This window comes from Coccidioides immitis (genome assembly GCF_000149335.2).
Source record: "Coccidioides immitis RS genomic scaffold supercont3.1, whole genome shotgun sequence".
Taxonomy (NCBI): domain Eukaryota; kingdom Fungi; phylum Ascomycota; class Eurotiomycetes; order Onygenales; family Onygenaceae; genus Coccidioides; species Coccidioides immitis.
In genome coordinates this window covers 5,966,121-5,981,813 of record NW_004504310.1, presented here as the reverse complement: position 1 = coordinate 5,981,813, position 15,693 = coordinate 5,966,121, and the positions used below count along the sequence as shown (strand labels likewise).

Sequence of the window (15,693 nt, the reverse complement as noted above, 5' to 3'; positions counted from 1 at the left end):
GCGTGCAGCCGCTGAGGCTGAAATTCATCCCGGATGCACAGAATATATACGTATGGAGTACGGAGGATGCAAACCCAACATTGGACAAAACAGTTTACAAACAATATCATGGAGGATAGCTGCGAGAAGCGTTAAGTTACCGTTATTCCTTGCATTCATAGAGAAGAGACTTCAGTGTCTTTAGCTACTACAGGTAATATCACATTCCCCATTTCCTTGCGCAATTGAAAATATGCTCCTCAGCAATAATTCTCTCTCGAGTCGTAGCTTATAAATACTCGAAGTCATCACGACGTTACTCAGGCAGGAGAGTATCGGCATCAGTGGAATGTTTCACCATCGTGTTTCGATTCGAGGCGTTCGACAGTGATTCGTGATCGAAGCCATTATGGCGCTTGCACTACCATCTGACGGCTTGATAAAGCATCGTCAAGACGTTCTTGAAACATTGTAATCTCCTGAGAGAGGATTTCATAGTTAACTTTAAGGTCAAAGTCCATCAAATAACAGAAGTCGATCTCAAATCGCGTTAGTTGTGCCTCCGCCACGCCTCCAACCTTGGAGAACCGTTCGTGAGAGTGATGCAGGTCCTCGAGCAACTTCGTAGCTACCCGCAGACCGCCAAGGACTAGCCGATGTGCATTATACGCGGTAACTGGCACTATTTTCTCAACCAGGGCCATTCGAGTGATGAACCAGCTGGTAGCGAGATATACCCCCGTGGACATTGGGCAGTAACGATGGAGTCTGAGAAGATAATCCTTGAGCGAGATCCCTGGAATCTGTCTTGAAAAAAAGTTCCGAACCAATGCCGCGTCTCGTCTCGCGTTGGGCCTTTCTTGATCCGAAGTTTCGAGTGACTGCCGCTGTAGAAATTCGGAATAAGACACATCTCCGCTGATGCCAATAATCGAGTTCATGTGTAAATACAGTACACTTAACGCCTCGATCGGCGCAAGAGACGAAATGTCGCCTTCCAGAGGCACTCCAGGGGCCAGTTCGAAGCATGGCCCAGGACCCTTGCCTGTTTCTGCCATAACGGAATGTGGGAGACGGGGCAGGGGGGACGCGTTTGGCCTTCAGACACATGACACGGAATTCAGGCGAATGTGAGGTCTACCAGATGTCGCGTCCAACAATGAGTTTAAAAGACCGTTCCACCATTCAATGCAGTACTGGCCCAATCTGAAAAGGTATAACAGATATTTGGATATCAAGAATGAAGGTTGGAGGGTAGGGCGTCCGGAAGCGATGCCCACCACTTAGATGTGTTCGTTAAAGAGTCAGCCTCAGGGAAACCTAGGGGGCCAGGTGGTTGGGTGGATAAGTATTAAAACGCTAGACGCAATGCGAAAGGTCATCGTTAGAAAGCAAATTCGAGAAACACAGAGGTGGAAAGCAGTCCTCGTCGTAGAGCAGCTCCTTTTTGGCTTGACCCTGATGTTCTGGCCCCCCGCTGTTGTAAATCTTCTGATAAAGGCCAATTTTTAGCGCGCACGCCAGCCCGAGAGTTCAAACCCCCAACAAAGCACCCACAGGTCTGCTTAAATATCTGGAACCACAACAAGTAGTGTCTTAAGTTCTCTGTCACCTGCAAACTAATATTTGCATCATACACACTCACTCACACACACACTTTATGTGCCTGTGTGTCTCTTGTGCCTGGATACATCATCCTCGCCTGGAAAATGAGCATCTCTTCTGTGCTTCTTTCCCTTGCTTCCTCCCCTCCGGGGCGGCCTCACCTTGTGGTGCATAGTGTTTCCAAGCAGTCGCGGCTCGAACACGGGGAATGAACAGCTTGAATTCAATAGAGTTGCGTCGGACAGCACGCTATGTTCTTTCCTGCTGCTTGGTGAACATGCCCTGCACCTCCTTGCCACTGCTCACCTGGCGCTACGGAGGCATATCCGTGTGTCATGCCCTGAACCACTGCACCACGGCCGAATATCATCCTACTCCGTTCTTTTGTTATTTGCCTGGGATGTCATGCTGGTAAGAGGCAAAATGGGCATACAAGAGTGGATTTCAATCTGTCTTGTGTTCTTCTTCTTCTTCCTCTCTCCAGGGACCTTCTCTGGGCCCACGTTGAACAAGGCATTTGCTTCCGAGAATGAGCTGGACACTACACCCCTGCATTCGAGCCAGCAACCAGAGCCTGGTCTGCCGTCGGACTACGAATGGAAACATACTCTCAGACTGCCCCATGCGTATCTCGATTCAATGTCAGATAACATGCAAATCGACGAAATAGACGACCATTTGTATGGGCGCCCAGATATATTCTCCTTACTCCCTAGCCAAGAGGAGACTCGAGAGGCTGTAGAGTCTTCAGAAATTGGTACCGCAGGGGGAGCATCGCTACAAGCTATGAATATACCGTGAGAAAACTACACAGCGAGCCATCTTTCTTTCTTTCTTTTTTTATTTATTTATTTGACCTCCGTCCCTGATATATTCATCAGCCAATACGCAAACTGGACCGGCCAGTCATGGTTTCTGAGATTTCGCGGTTATATCTTCACTCAGCCTGTTGTTTCTAACAAGACGATCGAAAGATTCACAAGCCGAGTTCTAGGGTTTCCAGCATGGACTTTAAAAGAGGATCAATACCTGCATGCGATGCAGATGGCTCGTGGAATGTTCGTTTTGTTACAACCTGGGATACAGCTGTCTTGGCGTCTCATACCTGGCGATGATCCACAGCGCACAGGAGGCGAAAGTAGTCGGATTTGGCCGCCACTTGCCAATGTAGTCATTGCACCAAATCTAACAGATTTTGTGGGCGATTACGACTTTTTTGCCGATATCGGCGGATTGCTGGAGGACGACATCCAACCGGGAGGCTCATCAGATGAGATTCAGCCCATCTCGTTCCGTAGTAACGCCACAACGAATGCTGGAATCCCATTATCCTTTCTAGTTCCCCCTTCAGGTTATACTATCGTCAGCGATATCGATGACGTGCTCCGTGTCTCTACCATCTACCACCCCACCGAAGGATTCAGGAATTTACTAACGCGACCATTTTACCCCTGGATGAACATGCCCGACATATTCGCGAACTGGTCGCACTCTTTACCTGACACACATTTCCATTATCTAACGACTGCGCCAGACCAAATGGCCCAAAGATACATGGATTTTATTTTCAATGTATATCCACATGGAAGCTTTGACATGCGGGCAGTGAATTTCAGGCGCTTTCGGTCTAGCTGGTCAGTTCGAAGTGGACTGCTTGAGAGAGTACTCCAGACTTATCCAGAACGCAAATTCATTCTCATCGGAGACAATAGCAACCATGACATAATGAAGAACTACCCGCTTCTATCACTCAAATACCCAGGCCAAATCCAGTGCATATTTATACGGAACGTATCAGCCACTGATCGAACTTTCCGATGGCCATACACTACGAAATTCTTCCAACCGCTAAACAGAGATAGTTACATGATATTTCGTTACCCGGTAGGTTCATTTATCATCCATGGCAACTAGGCTCGCTAATTGCTTGTTGTAGGACGACCTGGCAAATCTAGATATCGAGAGCGGCCACTGCAATAACGAATCGGTCCCGCAGCATCTTACCTACGGATGGCAAGGTCTCCCGTGGCGATCGTGATTACAGAATGCAATCAATTGTGACAAGATGGCCGCCAGGAGCTAGCCCAGCCCTCGGTGGTCCCATATTATTGACCTAGTAGAAGCGGCATACAGCACATGAGGAGGTTTGCGAGAGGTGGAGCTGTGCCTTATCACGATGTATAGATTCCTTTGATAGTTGGATTCTAAATTGCACATACCAAATTCACTCGTATGTCAGTTAAGTCATTTTGTCTTTGAAAAGACTATTTTTCAACCGAGATGCAGTTTGGCACGACTGTTCAACTACTTTGAGCTTCACAAAATGACGGCTTGGCGCCAAGCATCTCCTCACAGCTCTAACTAAACCAGTTTTGGTTCGACAACAACAATCGGAGCTTAGGCAACACCGTCCAGATTGATCTCACCCCATGCATTGAATTGCACTTGATAATTACCTTGTGTAGAACAATTTATTCCCCTTTTATAGTAGAAGTCTTCTTTTACTTTCTATCTCTGGGAGGCGAAACACGAAGCGATGCCCCGACCGCCGGCCAAAAGGGGCCGCGCGCCGCGTCAAAACGCGTCCTCCGCAGCATCACGACCGGCCGCAAGGAACGCGAACGAGCACACCGTCAAGGCTGTGAAAGGAAGGAAATGGCAAGATAAGGAAGAGGAGGTGTCAAGGGCCAGCAAGGTCCCACAAGAAACTCCCGCACGCCCGAATCAACCCGTTCTCGAGAGACGGAGCTCCACCAGAGGAAGACGAAGAGCTCAGACGCCTGTCATAGGCCAGAGACAGATTGTTCATCCCGGTTCGGCAACATCTGTTTTCGCAGCAGAAGGAGGAAGAGGACATGGTGCTCGAGGACGGTTTTCGGTCGGTCCGAAACAAGGAGATGCGAATTCGTTCATGCAGAAGATTGGGATGGGAACACCGGCGTTTGAGAGTTCGATGCTGAGTGCGTTCAGGCCGCGGCCGAGACAAAAAAGTATTTTACAGTTGATGGCGGATGACGAGTCGTCGGATCTGGGAGATGAGGAAAATTTTTTGGGCAGTCTTGAGCCGGAGGATGAGTCTACGCCGTTGAATTTGGGGAAGAGAAAGACGTTGACGAGAGAGGAATTGGCTTCATCTGATGGTTGTTGTGATATTCAAGATGACATTGACGAGGAGCGTATCCCTGAATCTCCACTGTGGAGATTGTCCAGTTTCAGAACGGCGTTCTCGTCGCCCACGAATCCGAAGAAAAGGAAGATAATGGTCGTGGTCCCAGTACTTGCGCCGGAAGAGCTGAGCCAATACGAGTATCACCGGGACACAGAAGAGCCTGTTCCTGATATTGAGAACATTGATGACGTGGAAATTGTTGAAGAAACCCAACACAGTCCATCGGAAGATGACGACGATCTGCTTCCTCCAATGAGGCAGGCTCCGCCAGAACAATCACCGGAGGCCTGGAGCCAAACCCTAGCACCACCGATGAGCAGCAGTCCCGCTCGATCTCCCATAAAATCGCCCGCTCGACGAAAATCGTCCACCAAAGCACCAAAGAAAAAGATTAAGACGGATTCTGAAGCTCAACCCCATATTTCCACGGCTACTCTACAAGCCAGCCTTATGCCACAAAGGCGTCGACGACGGCGGCGGTTGGCCGGCAACAGTGAATTTGATGTGTTCGATGATGACGACGGTACTCTCGAACGAAGTTCGTCCCCTGAACTTAGACCAGATGAAGATGAACTGAGCTACTTACCGGTCCAGTCAAGGCGAAGGGGTACCAGTAAGAAATTGAAAGAGAATAGAGCCGCATTGAACAGACTGCCCAGGCGTGGAGAGTCATCTGGTTCAAAGGAGAAACGTAGGAAACCCGTTGAGGCCCGTTTATCGCGACCTTCCAGGGGTAAGGAGCGGGCCACATATTCTCGTCGGCGAGCGGGAGATGAAGAGAATAGTACAATATCCCTGGAAGATACGAGGGATCTTAAAGATGGCGGAAATTTTGTTAGTGAAGAGCTGCTGAAGCAGGCCGCAAAGTTCACCGAAGTGGACCAGTGGTCTATTGATTTCGAAGATGTTGAAGCTGAAAGCAGTCCATATAGATGAGCCTGCGGCTACGCCCTGAAAATCCTACCGGCCGCTGACAGTATATGCACGGAATGGAGCCAATACAAATGGTTTAGTTGGAAAGCTGTCCACAGATGGGCTTTTTGGCGAGTTTTGATATCATTACCCTGTAAAGGACGAACTAAATGTTTGCACCCTGAATTTGATTGCCTGTCACGCATTAGTAGAGATGGTTGGTGGCGGGCCCCCTAAATGCCCGCCGATGCATTCGCTCGTAGCTTGTGCTGGATCCCCCGGCATCCCGGCGCTTGGGTGGTATCTTTTCCCCACCGAACTCTTACCCCCCACGCCGACATTAGCCATGGATATCCACGACACCATCGTTCAAGGTGAGGGGCAGCGGAACAAACCCAACGCTGTCGACCGCAGGGACTCTTCTCATCTTTTTTTTTTTTTTTTTAATAAGTCTGTTTCTCCCTCCCGTTTTCTAGCACAAACCCACCAGAAGACTTAACCAACCAGCCACAATGGATTCGGCTGTCACCGCGGTTCTCGCTGGCAAGTACCCCGCCAAACAGCATGCCCGGCGCGTAGCGGAGGCTCTCAAGGCTTCCGGACACGACGGATCAGGAGTCATCTACCTCGAAGGCACAAAGACTCGCATGGCCGAGGACAGCGATGAGGCCGTGCCGTTCCGGTGAGCACCTTTTGCGACAGCATCTTCTATGTTTGGCGACCCCGCATTGGCCCCCGTCAAAAAAGCGAGCACCAAACCACTGATTGAACGAATACAGCCAACGCCGCAACTTCTACTATCTCTCTGGATGTGAATTGGCGGATTCATATGTCACCTATAACATCGACCAAGATGAGCTCGTTCTCTACATCCCCGCAGCTGACCCGGACGAGGTGATGTGGACGGGTTTGCCATTGAGCCCCGAGGAAGCCCTTAAGAAATACGATGTCGACAAGGTTCTGGCCTCGAGTGAGATCAATGCCCACCTAGCTCATTACTGTACCAACAAAGAAACCGCCCCGAAGCGCGTCTACGCTATCCCCGACCGGGTTTGCGCTGAAACCACCTTTCTCCCTTTTGATGACACCAACTGGGACGCGTTGAGCAACGCCCTCGACCAATGCAGGAAGGTCAAGGATGACTACGAGATTGCTCTTCTTAAGCGTTCAAACGAGATCTCCGCTCTGGCCCACCTTGCAGTGATGAAAGCGGCCAAATTAGCTAAGAACGAGAGGGAACTCGAGGCCGTTTTCCGCAGCACATGCCTGTCTCATGGCAGCCGGGGACAATCCTATGGCCCCATTGTTGCCGCTGGTGTTAATGGAGCGACGCTGCACTACCAGACAAATGACATGGATCTGGAGGATCCGGTAACTGGAGAGCGACCCAGCCTTCTCGTTGATGCGGGTGGAGAATACCGACTATACTGCTCTGATATTACCCGTGCATACCCGCTTTCTGGAAAATTCTCCGTTGAAGCGCGCCAGATTTACGATATTGTTCTCGACATGCAAACGCAGTGTATGGACATGATAAAGCCTGGCGTGGCATGGGACGACATCCATGCTCGCGCTCACAAAGTCGCCATCAGTGGTCTATTGCGTCTCGGCATCTTACGCGGCTCTGAGGAAGAATTATTTGAAAAGCGCATTAGCGTTGCATTCTTCCCCCATGGCTTGGGCCACTACATGGGAATGGACACACACGACGTTGGCGGCAATCCAAACCATGCCGACCCCAACCCCATGTTTAGATATTTGCGTTTGAGGGGGACCCTCTCACCATCGGAGGTGGTCACTGTTGAGCCCGGCGTATGTGACGAATGGACCCCATCTTCATTTCTATCCCTATATTGTCCGTTGTTAAATACTAATGCTGCACAGGTGTACTTCTGCCGATTCATTATCGAACCATACCTCTCCTCACCGGAATTGGGTAAATACATCGACTCCGCCGTGCTTGATAAGTATTGGAAGGTGGGAGGCGTTCGTATTGAAGATAACTTGGTCATCACCCAAGATGGTTATCTGAATCTTACAACCGTGCCAAAGGACCCGGAAGAGGTCGAAAGGATTGTGCAACAGGGATAATATGCTCCGTACGCAGTCCCCGTGCCACCATGCTCCTGAGCTGTTGATCTCTCGTTTGAATGTATGTAAGCCTCTACTCCGTACGGAGTACACATGTAGATATTAACATGTAAATGGGACCGATCTCGCGTATCCGGAAATTGCAATTTGTGCCATCGAATCACAAGCGCTAAGAAGCTAGTACAGATAGGATTAGTAATGATTTGTGGGCATAAGCTGGTAAAGAAGAACAGAAATAGTTAAATAGGGAGGCTTTTGGGATTTCCAGAAGAGAAGGTAAAAGTGGCAGCGAGGCCTATAAGGCTGGAGGACGAATGCGACAACTGAGCTGGGCATAATCCGCTCGAAAGGTATCCACATCAATTATAACGCGCAATAGGAGTATACATAGTAACACATAAGAGTAAATGGAGAGAGATTTGATACACAGCAGGTCTCAAAGCTGTGTTGAACCTTTCCACTCAACCCATTCTGGCCCTCTTCCTCGCGCTTCCCTTTACCCCAGGGCTCTCAATCTCGCGGTTAGCACGCTTTTCTTTCTGGTCTAATACGAGGTTAAGCACGTCGAAGCCAAACTGTGGATATTGCAGACAAAGGGATCTGAAGTCTTCTTCTGCTTCGTGTCGTAAAACATGGCTTCTTGTAGCCCAGAATGCGGCCACCGGTTTTCGGATGGAATCTCCGGGGTTGGTATGGGTATAGACATATTTTGCATATTCGATTTCGCCCTTCGCGGTACTATTGATCCTGTGGATCTTTCCTTGCGCAAGAGATTTAAGATTGTCGATACCAAGTTTGCCGGCCAGGGTGTATACCCGTGCGTGTTTAAGGAGTTGGTCGCCAGTCTCATCAATATCTGGAATTGATGGATCCGATTCAAGGCCCTCTGTGAGCGATCCCAGCCGTTTGGGAAAGTATTCGGCTGTGTATTGATACTGGAGAAAGCACGCAACGGCGTCTATTGATTCCTCTTCGAGGACAATACGACGCTGGATTCAGAAGATGGGAAACGTTAGAGGCATTTCAAAGAAGCGCGCAGTGGGGGGCAGCGCGTTGATCAATACAGTGCTGCGCGCTGTGACGAAATTGACTTACCGGGCCATCCTCCGGAAACTGAGACACAAGCTCTGCAAAATAAGGGCTCGAAGTGAGAATTCCTTGATGTGCTGCCAGGATAGTCTGGTCATCGCCTTTTCCTACAACTAGTTCCACAATTGGAGATTTGAGATAGCTATGTAATGCTCAATTAGAAGCTGTTCATCACGCTTCAATTGTGACCTTGCCACCAGATAGTTTGTGATTTAGGGGTACGGTCAATTCGCTCAATGATGGACCAGCAGCTTATCAAATAGCGCATGGCATTAAAGTAGAATATCCTTACTCTAAGAATCTGTTCTCCTGGGTCGGCTCTGAAGGCGCTACTATCATCTCGTTGTTCTCCTCTGCAGGAATCAGGTCGGTTATGGACTCTACACCTTCGGCAGGCTGGGGCTGGGCAGCCGGTGTTTCGCTTGCACTGCTCATTTCCACATCTTTGCTGACTCCAATACCAATTTCAACTCGGGGTTCAGCCATAGCCACTGCTTGGAACGGTAACTCGTCTTTGGCCGGTGAAAGTTATTCAAAGTTTTGGAAAGGCAACGGATATGATGAAGTGCGCAGGACAGCGGTTTACTTGGATGTGGCAATTTCACAGTCCAATTGACTAAGACAAACCTTAGAGAACCGAAGGGATATGTGCGCTGCAAGAGAACTCAGAAGGGTGTTACTAGGGGAGAAGTGTGCCGTCAAAAAGCCACTTGGTGCTCTCTCCATCACGGACCAAAAGGTGCTGAGAAATGCCGCGCTCCACCGCTTTGCTAACTAAGTTAGGTTCGCTGGGCGCGCAGCCCCTGTCCCTGCCCTGCCCTGCCACACTTAGCCCGATGACTCAGCATTCGTCCCGGGCGCCGGGGGTCTGGACTAAGCGCTTGAGACCCGGACTTTCAGGGCCATTTGAGGCCGAGAATTGCCTGTTCTGCGCTGGAGCCTCCTAGGAAAGATGTTGAGATTCTAGCCACTAGCATCTCGTACGGAGTAGCGGGCGATTCGCGACGGCAGTCACGGAGTACTCCGTAAAGAGTAAACTTAATAAAGTTGAACAGGAGCCTTGGTTGCTGATCTGCTCGCCGGTTCATCAATCCCATAGGTACGGAGTACAGAGTATGCATCATTATTTGAACTCGGATCCCAGGAGAATTGACCCAGGCTTCAGCGGTACCAGGGACCATGCGTCTCATTATTTGCTGATTCCTTTGCGGTATTGGTGAGTTATTGTAATGTACAGGCATATTCAAACATTCTTTTATCCATAAATGCGTATCTCACGTTCTCTCCGGGGCTTCTTTTTCAACGGGTTCCTGCAGAAAAGGCTCTTCAATACCCCTGGCATCAAGCTCAACGAGCTTCTCGACCCTCTGGTTTGACCTGAAGATACCTTTTTCCCCGCCTACATGGTGTGCCATTGAAACCTCCTCTAAAGGCGCCAACTCTGTGAGCACCTTTCGCATATACAGAACAATCTGGGAGATGTTATTCCAGTCAACATCCTCTCCCCTACCCTGCGCATCCGTATAAGATCCTTTATACAAGTTTCGCCATACAGCAGCTGCGAGGACAGCATCTCCCTTCACCAGCCCTTCGTCATATGCCGCTAAGACACCACGCCACTGAATGAACAGATCTTTGAGATATTTGACGCGGATCGGACGGGATACAATGCCGTGCATGACATCCATGCGGTCCTCAGCGTGGTTGGAAAAATGGTCGAACAGGTGGCGGGCGAAAGTCTGGAACGATTCAGGGGATGGGAGGGCACGGAGGCGGACAGTTACGAGGTACATGTGTAAAAATGTGACTTGCGACCATGATGAGAAAGTCGGGAGGAGACCGAGTTCTGTTGCGTTGACCTCGTAAGTCCAAAAGTCACTCGTCACCCTTGTAAACCTTTCGGGGCGCGCATCAGGTGTGTGAAATTTTACGCTAGAAGACACTAACCTTCGTACCACCAGCCTTCTCCTACTCCCAAATCTTCTCCATTGGCAGTTTTGGGGATTTCGGCACCCTTTTGCGAGATCTGTGGGATCTTGTAGTCCGCCTGCGCGGAACAGGCCTCGAAAAGTTTCTTTGTAATACCATAAGCAATATATGTCTCTGTGGAACGCAAGCCTGAACTTCTATGGCGACTTGCTAAAGGCGATTTAGGCAAAGGTATTGGATCTTTCAGGGGCGATGGCTTGGGAGATTTCGAAGACGTGGATGCGTAGCGGCGGGACGAAGATCTCGCTATTCGGCTGGGAAACCAAGGGCGCTGTACAATCGGCTTATGTAGAGCCTCAAAGTGAGGTTCAAATGGAATAAATTTCGCATCCTTCAAATCCAGAAAAGAATTAGCAACATTTTACCCGATGGGTCGTGGAATCATTTGGCTTCAATATGATACCTGAAGGGCTCGTGGCAGCTGTGTCAGCGACCTTGAGCATTGCGCAAGCGGCCTCACAGCCATTTATTGGGAGCAAAATGACGACAAATCAAATTGAATACAATATTACGGTCGCCAGGGAATGACGACTTTGGTTGAAACTCTTGTGAAAATAACAAATTCCGCGCCGATGTGAAATAATTTGGTTGTTTGGTAACTAATAATGTTTGCAGTGTTTGACAAACTAGATTGGACCATTAAGTCGTTTCCGCCGTTCTTAATCCAACGGCTCCTCCCGAGACTCGGAAAGTAAGGTGGTTTCGCCAATGCTATATCTATCTCAGCGGCGTCCCGAGTATAGTCATTAGCTCTAATCGAAGCCTGTCGACATGGTATCATACAGGTGAAACGCCATTCAAAATGCAGTCTTTTCTTGCTGCAGGACAATGTGTGATGAAGGATCTTTTGATCTCTCCAGAGGATCGAAAAGCGATAATGCGAAAGCATTCCTATAGCATATTGTTGATAGTATCCCACCTCACTCAGGCAGCACAACCTTCTCCAAGCTACTGGCTACTAATGGGATTATCTCGGTCAATTTGTTGGGGTCTCTCATCATGGCTGGTACATCCTCGCGTGTCGCGGCGAGAGTCTGCCGCTGAGTTAGATTTACGGCTTTTTCCGCGAGGCACAGAGGGATCATGCATACCTGGCGAACAGCATCATAGCTTTCCTCCTTGGAGGTGTATTCTCTAATGACTTCCCGCGTATCCAAATCTATGAAGATCCTGGTATCCCTGAGGCGGAAGAGAACGTTGTCTAGCCGCATGAAGAACCTGCAGAGCAATAACAGGCACGATGGCATTACCCTGATTTTGCAGGATAGCATTGAAATCCCGTTATCGGCCAGCTCGTCTTCATAAAGCATTACATCATCAAAGAAGAGTATCGGGTCTGGCCGTTTTAAGCGGTCAAGTGGCAACGGCGTCGTCGAAGGTTCAAATTCGTTCCCATTCGAAGTCACAGTTCCCTTATAATCTGTCGTGTAAGACCAATCAAAAGGTTTCACAACTTCCTTTATTCCCTCATGTGTCTTCTCTCTATGTAGTGCAGTCAGTAACATAGATATCAGGAAATGGAATGTGCAAGCAGATACCACGCACCGGCTCTTCTGCCATTCTCTTGAATACGCCACCTTCAATGCACATTGCCCCGTCTTGTCGACTCGGTCCAGGGCATCGAAGGCGTTAAACTTAATCCCCCATCCGGACTGCGGGTGCTCAATCGATACTAAATTGTCGCCAAATATCATCTCTGGTGGGGCAATTCCAAGCTTGTTTGTCATCGCATCAATCGGGCCAGCCTTGAGGATCGGTAATTTGCGAGTGGTTATCTTAAAGCCGTTCTTCTTAATCGAATTGAAGTTTGGAGTCTCGGGAGATGGAAATTGAGTATCGAGCGGGCGATCCGGGATGGGGCGCGGTGGAAACACCCGGTGTTCTGCCATGCTTCCTTGGAGTGCGATCTGGGTTGGGATCTGGGATTCGGCGTAGGAAATAAACCTGGGGAAAAGACCAGCGCGCTTGTAAATCGAAGGAATTCCGGTTGGTTGACAGGAGTGTAGCCGTGTTCCCGATATCTTACGTCTGGTGGTTCTCCACCCCGCCAGACGCCAAGGCCAAAGTCGCAACGAGGAGACCGGAGTGGCTTGTTGCTATGGCGACCGAACTGGGACCAGCGGGTAAACATGAAGCTGAGAACTATTTCTTCTTCTCGAATTCCTGGATCTTGCCTTTCGACTCTCGACCAGAATACAGCATTACCTCCCTGTTAATTTTTTTTTGGCTACTGCTTTCCTTTAATTCCATTCGCAATACCCTACGGATACGTTGCGCTCTTAGAGATGGCAAAGACACTAGAAGCTCGATTTGAACAGCTGTCAGTTAATGACGAGAATACTCCACCAAGTGGCCACACTGGCTCAGAAAAGCCCAAGGTATCTTCGGTAGAATCCGATATTGTTTCGCGAAATGACGCTGACAAGGCTGTAGCCCGGTTTACCAAAGGCTCTCCCAATATCAGGCTTGTCCACTGCCAGCCAGGCCTCACTAAACGCCGGCCGCGCGAACCTATTAAAATTTGCGCTACAGAACAATGAAGGAAGGCTGCATCTGAATACTGCTTCACCTCCATATAAAAAGGAGAACGGGTCTTCCCGTCCCCCCGAGGAGAGCAGTGCTGCAAGCAACCTTTACGGCCAGCCAGCGGTCGCGAAAAACTGGCATCTTGGAATGTTTGAGATTGGAAAACCCCTTGGTAAAGGGAAGTTTGGACGGGTTTATCTCGCCAGAGAGCGGAGTTCGGGCTTTGTTTGCGCCCTGAAAGTTCTTCATAAGCATGAGTTGGTGAAAGGAGGCGTCGAGAAACAGTTGCGGCGAGAGATCGAAATTCAGAGCAACCTCAGACATCCCAACATTCTACGTCTGTTTGGTCACTTCCACGACTCGAAGAGAGTGTTCCTGATTCTTGAATTCGCCGGGAACGGAGAATTGTATAGACATTTACGAAAGGAGAATCGATTTCCAGAGTGGAAAGCCGCACAGTACATTGCACAAATGGCGGCTGCGTTGAAATATCTACACAAAAAACATGTCATGCACCGGGATATCAAGCCCGAAAACATCCTTGTCGGGATTCATGGAGAAATTAAAATCAGCGACTTTGGCTGGAGTGTCCATGCCCCTAACAATCGGCGAAAAACGATGTGCGGTACCCTTGACTACCTGCCACCGGAGATGCTCATCCCTGGAAGCCAAGACAACTACTATGATGAAAAAGTGGACTTGTGGAGCTTGGGTGTTCTCACCTACGAATTCCTCGTTGGCGAAGCTCCTTTCGAAGACACTCCTTTTCTAACTCGGAGGCGCATTGCGCGAGGTGATATGACGATTCCTTCCTTTGTGAGCTCAGAGGCAAGGGACCTGATCAAAAGAGTGGGTCCAGTTTTGATTATCCATCTTGGGCTGAAAGCTAACTCCTCACTAGTTGCTAGTCCTTGACCCCTCCAAGCGTATTCCTCTGGATGAGGTTCAAAAGCACCCATGGATTATCAAACATTGCATCAAAGGCGAAAGAGCATCACAAAGAAGTTCCAGAAAGGAAGCAAAAGGAGATAATTGATGTTTTATGAGCGAGCATTTGTTATTTCTTTCCCATCTATTCTTTTTCTTTTTTTTCTTTGGCATTTTGGCATTTTGGGAGCATGGGGCGCTTTCGGCTATGCCAGTGCAATTAGCGTGCGGAGTTGCAGGTTAAAAACAGGGCACTGAGCCCCGTTAATTTCATTATTCAGAGGATCTAATGTTACATGGAATCTATAATAGTATATTCACAAAAATCCACACCTGACGCCATAGTTCTGTCGAAAGCATGTGATTATCGAGTTTGGATTTCATCACCGGTAAATCTCATCAAACGGCCTGGTATCTCGAAAACAACTGTCCCAAACTTCATTTACAACCTGAGTGGCGTGCTGCTCATCCTTGCAAGCTGGCCTCGCTTGGACGGATAGTATGGCTCTCCGTCTCACACATTCTTGGTGATGCTGAGCGAATTTCCATTGTCCTCGGGAAAAGAATTCCCTCATCCACCTACACTCCCCGCTCAAATTACTTGCGCGAATCTAATACGATAGGCGACGGTCAGATATGCCCTCCTTCTCAACGGATTTAACAAATCATGCATTTGGGGGGATGTACCTCAGCGCAGGCAGCATGTCTCAGGTTGTCGTCCCAGTCCACCTTAAATCTCATATGATCGTATGCATGAATCATTTCATGCGCTAGAGTATCCTCCAGGTGCCCTTGATTTCTCATTTCATTGGCACAAATCTGAATTCCATAGTCGGGATCGAAGCCGCCAGCCTGTCGGTTCTTACACCGCCGACAGAAAATGTTGTGTTTTGAAATATTTCCACCGAGTTGTTGGATATTATCCTGAAGAAATCGAATTAATGGACCTAAAATTAGAGTAGTAAAGATGTCAGCAACATCTGAGAGTGGGAGGGAGCAGGCTTCGGAAGGCCGTACTGTATTGAAGGAGGTAATCTCTTTGGTCTTCACAGCGTTTGCAGTCTTCCTTTTCATTCCTAACATCTCTCGCAACCCGGAATTGCTCCATTCCTTCTTGTGTCATCTTCCCTGTAAGGCCTCGCCAAAGGTTGCGACAAATTGTCCAGGCATCGTCGCCGGGAATATATCCGTTGTCCTTTGGGGGACTGGTTGAGTTGGAACCGGACGAAGCAGCCTCTGCCATTGAATATTAGCAGTATATTAATCCGGTCCACTCCGTAAATAAAGGAATATCACGTATTAGAAAGATTCTGATTTGGTATTGCTCGCGAGTGAACTGCTTCGGCCGTTGAGCACGCCGCTATGTTGATTGCGGAATAAACGCTGAAACATTCAGCGGTGTCGGG

General features: G+C 49.0%; 9 protein-coding genes across 9 annotated transcripts; 4 read left to right on the top strand and 5 right to left on the bottom strand.

Moving 5' to 3' along the window:
* Nucleotides 1–121: 121 nt before the first annotated feature.
* On the bottom strand, nt 122–1,440 carry CIMG_00945 (cyclin-dependent protein kinase complex component). The gene has a single exon (XM_001247173.2). It carries the CDS (start codon nt 1,035–1,037, stop codon nt 387–389), a length of 651 nt encoding a protein of 216 aa, XP_001247174.1. The 5' UTR covers nt 1,038–1,440; the 3' UTR covers nt 122–386.
* Nucleotides 1,441–1,592: 152 nt separating this feature from the next.
* CIMG_00946 (uncharacterized protein) lies at nt 1,593–3,622 on the top strand (the record flags this gene model as incomplete). Its single annotated transcript, XM_001247174.2, has 3 exons — nt 1,593–2,381; nt 2,466–3,468; nt 3,521–3,622. Exons 1-3 carry the CDS (start codon nt 1,990–1,992, stop codon nt 3,620–3,622), a joined length of 1,497 nt encoding a protein of 498 aa, XP_001247175.1. The 5' UTR covers nt 1,593–1,989.
* Nucleotides 3,623–4,120: 498 nt separating this feature from the next.
* CIMG_00947 (uncharacterized protein) lies at nt 4,121–5,876 on the top strand (the record flags this gene model as incomplete). The annotated part of the gene is made up of 1 exon (XM_001247175.2): nt 4,121–5,876. One exon carries the CDS (start codon nt 4,121–4,123, stop codon nt 5,687–5,689), a length of 1,569 nt encoding a protein of 522 aa, XP_001247176.1. The 3' UTR covers nt 5,690–5,876.
* Nucleotides 5,877–6,063: 187 nt separating this feature from the next.
* Nucleotides 6,064–7,890, top strand: CIMG_00948 (prolidase). The gene is made up of 2 exons (XM_001247176.2): nt 6,064–6,347; nt 6,445–7,890. Exons 1-2 carry the CDS (start codon nt 6,178–6,180, stop codon nt 7,754–7,756), a joined length of 1,482 nt encoding a protein of 493 aa, XP_001247177.2. The 5' UTR covers nt 6,064–6,177; the 3' UTR covers nt 7,757–7,890.
* A 192-nt stretch (nt 7,891–8,082) lies between these two features.
* On the bottom strand, nt 8,083–9,536 carry CIMG_00949 (uncharacterized protein). Its single transcript, XM_001247177.2, has 3 exons — nt 9,138–9,536; nt 8,852–8,987; nt 8,083–8,745 (listed from the first exon to the last, which is right to left on the bottom strand). The coding sequence occupies exons 1-3, from the start codon at nt 9,329–9,331 to the stop codon at nt 8,218–8,220; spliced, it is 858 nt and encodes a 285-aa protein (XP_001247178.1). The 5' UTR covers nt 9,332–9,536; the 3' UTR covers nt 8,083–8,217.
* A 583-nt stretch (nt 9,537–10,119) lies between these two features.
* Nucleotides 10,120–11,366, bottom strand: CIMG_00950 (ubiquinol-cytochrome C chaperone; the record flags this gene model as incomplete). The annotated part of the gene is made up of 3 exons (XM_001247178.2): nt 11,238–11,366; nt 10,793–11,165; nt 10,120–10,691 (listed from the first exon to the last, which is right to left on the bottom strand). The coding sequence occupies exons 1-3, from the start codon at nt 11,298–11,300 to the stop codon at nt 10,120–10,122; spliced, it is 1,008 nt and encodes a 335-aa protein (XP_001247179.2). The 5' UTR covers nt 11,301–11,366.
* Nucleotides 11,367–11,397: 31 nt separating this feature from the next.
* On the bottom strand, nt 11,398–12,856 carry CIMG_00951 (TOR signaling pathway protein TipA). Its single transcript, XM_001247179.2, has 3 exons — nt 12,380–12,856; nt 11,926–12,316; nt 11,398–11,868 (listed from the first exon to the last, which is right to left on the bottom strand). Exons 1-3 carry the CDS (start codon nt 12,721–12,723, stop codon nt 11,755–11,757), a joined length of 849 nt encoding a protein of 282 aa, XP_001247180.1. The 5' UTR covers nt 12,724–12,856; the 3' UTR covers nt 11,398–11,754.
* Nucleotides 12,857–13,050: 194 nt separating this feature from the next.
* Nucleotides 13,051–14,764, top strand: CIMG_12815 (AUR protein kinase). The gene is made up of 3 exons (XM_001247180.2): nt 13,051–13,212; nt 13,268–14,209; nt 14,262–14,764. The coding sequence occupies exons 1-3, from the start codon at nt 13,120–13,122 to the stop codon at nt 14,394–14,396; spliced, it is 1,170 nt and encodes a 389-aa protein (XP_001247181.1). The 5' UTR covers nt 13,051–13,119; the 3' UTR covers nt 14,397–14,764.
* Nucleotides 14,521–15,642, bottom strand: CIMG_00953 (mitochondrial inner membrane protease ATP23). Its single transcript, XM_001247181.2, has 3 exons — nt 15,305–15,642; nt 14,975–15,234; nt 14,521–14,898 (listed from the first exon to the last, which is right to left on the bottom strand). Exons 1-3 carry the CDS (start codon nt 15,528–15,530, stop codon nt 14,671–14,673), a joined length of 714 nt encoding a protein of 237 aa, XP_001247182.1. The 5' UTR covers nt 15,531–15,642; the 3' UTR covers nt 14,521–14,670.
* Between the last annotated feature and the right edge of the window lie 51 nt (nt 15,643–15,693).

Excerpts from the sequence above, each read along its gene's own strand:
- CIMG_00945 (XM_001247173.2), bottom strand. The coding sequence starts at position 1,037 with ATGGCAGAAACAGGCAAGGGTCCTGGGCCATGCTTCGAACTGGCCCCT.
- CIMG_00948 (XM_001247176.2), top strand. The coding sequence starts at position 6,178 with ATGGATTCGGCTGTCACCGCGGTTCTCGCTGGCAAGTACCCCGCCAAA. Across the intron at positions 6,348-6,444 it reads GATGAGGCCGTGCCGTTCCG|CCAACGCCGCAACTTCTACT; the intron begins GTGAGCACCTTT and ends GAACGAATACAG.
- CIMG_00949 (XM_001247177.2), bottom strand. The coding sequence starts at position 9,331 with ATGGCTGAACCCCGAGTTGAAATTGGTATTGGAGTCAGCAAAGATGTG. Across the intron at positions 8,988-9,137 it reads CAGGAGAACAGATTCTTAGA|CTATCTCAAATCTCCAATTG; the intron begins GTAAGGATATTC and ends AGCATTACATAG. Across the intron at positions 8,746-8,851 it reads AGTTTCCGGAGGATGGCCCG|CGTCGTATTGTCCTCGAAGA; the intron begins GTAAGTCAATTT and ends TTCTGAATCCAG.
- CIMG_00951 (XM_001247179.2), bottom strand. The coding sequence starts at position 12,723 with ATGGCAGAACACCGGGTGTTTCCACCGCGCCCCATCCCGGATCGCCCG. Across the intron at positions 12,317-12,379 it reads AGAGAATGGCAGAAGAGCCG|AGAGAAGACACATGAGGGAA; the intron begins GTGCGTGGTATC and ends TGCACTACATAG. Across the intron at positions 11,869-11,925 it reads GCTATGATGCTGTTCGCCAG|ACTCTCGCCGCGACACGCGA; the intron begins GTATGCATGATC and ends ACTCAGCGGCAG.
- CIMG_12815 (XM_001247180.2), top strand. The coding sequence starts at position 13,120 with ATGGCAAAGACACTAGAAGCTCGATTTGAACAGCTGTCAGTTAATGAC. Across the intron at positions 13,213-13,267 it reads CTGGCTCAGAAAAGCCCAAG|CCCGGTTTACCAAAGGCTCT; the intron begins GTATCTTCGGTA and ends ACAAGGCTGTAG. Across the intron at positions 14,210-14,261 it reads CAAGGGACCTGATCAAAAGA|TTGCTAGTCCTTGACCCCTC; the intron begins GTGGGTCCAGTT and ends ACTCCTCACTAG.
- CIMG_00953 (XM_001247181.2), bottom strand. The coding sequence starts at position 15,530 with ATGGCAGAGGCTGCTTCGTCCGGTTCCAACTCAACCAGTCCCCCAAAG. Across the intron at positions 15,235-15,304 it reads AGATTACCTCCTTCAATACA|GTCCATTAATTCGATTTCTT; the intron begins GTACGGCCTTCC and ends CTCTAATTTTAG. Across the intron at positions 14,899-14,974 it reads GACATGCTGCCTGCGCTGAG|ATTCGCGCAAGTAATTTGAG; the intron begins GTACATCCCCCC and ends CTATCGTATTAG.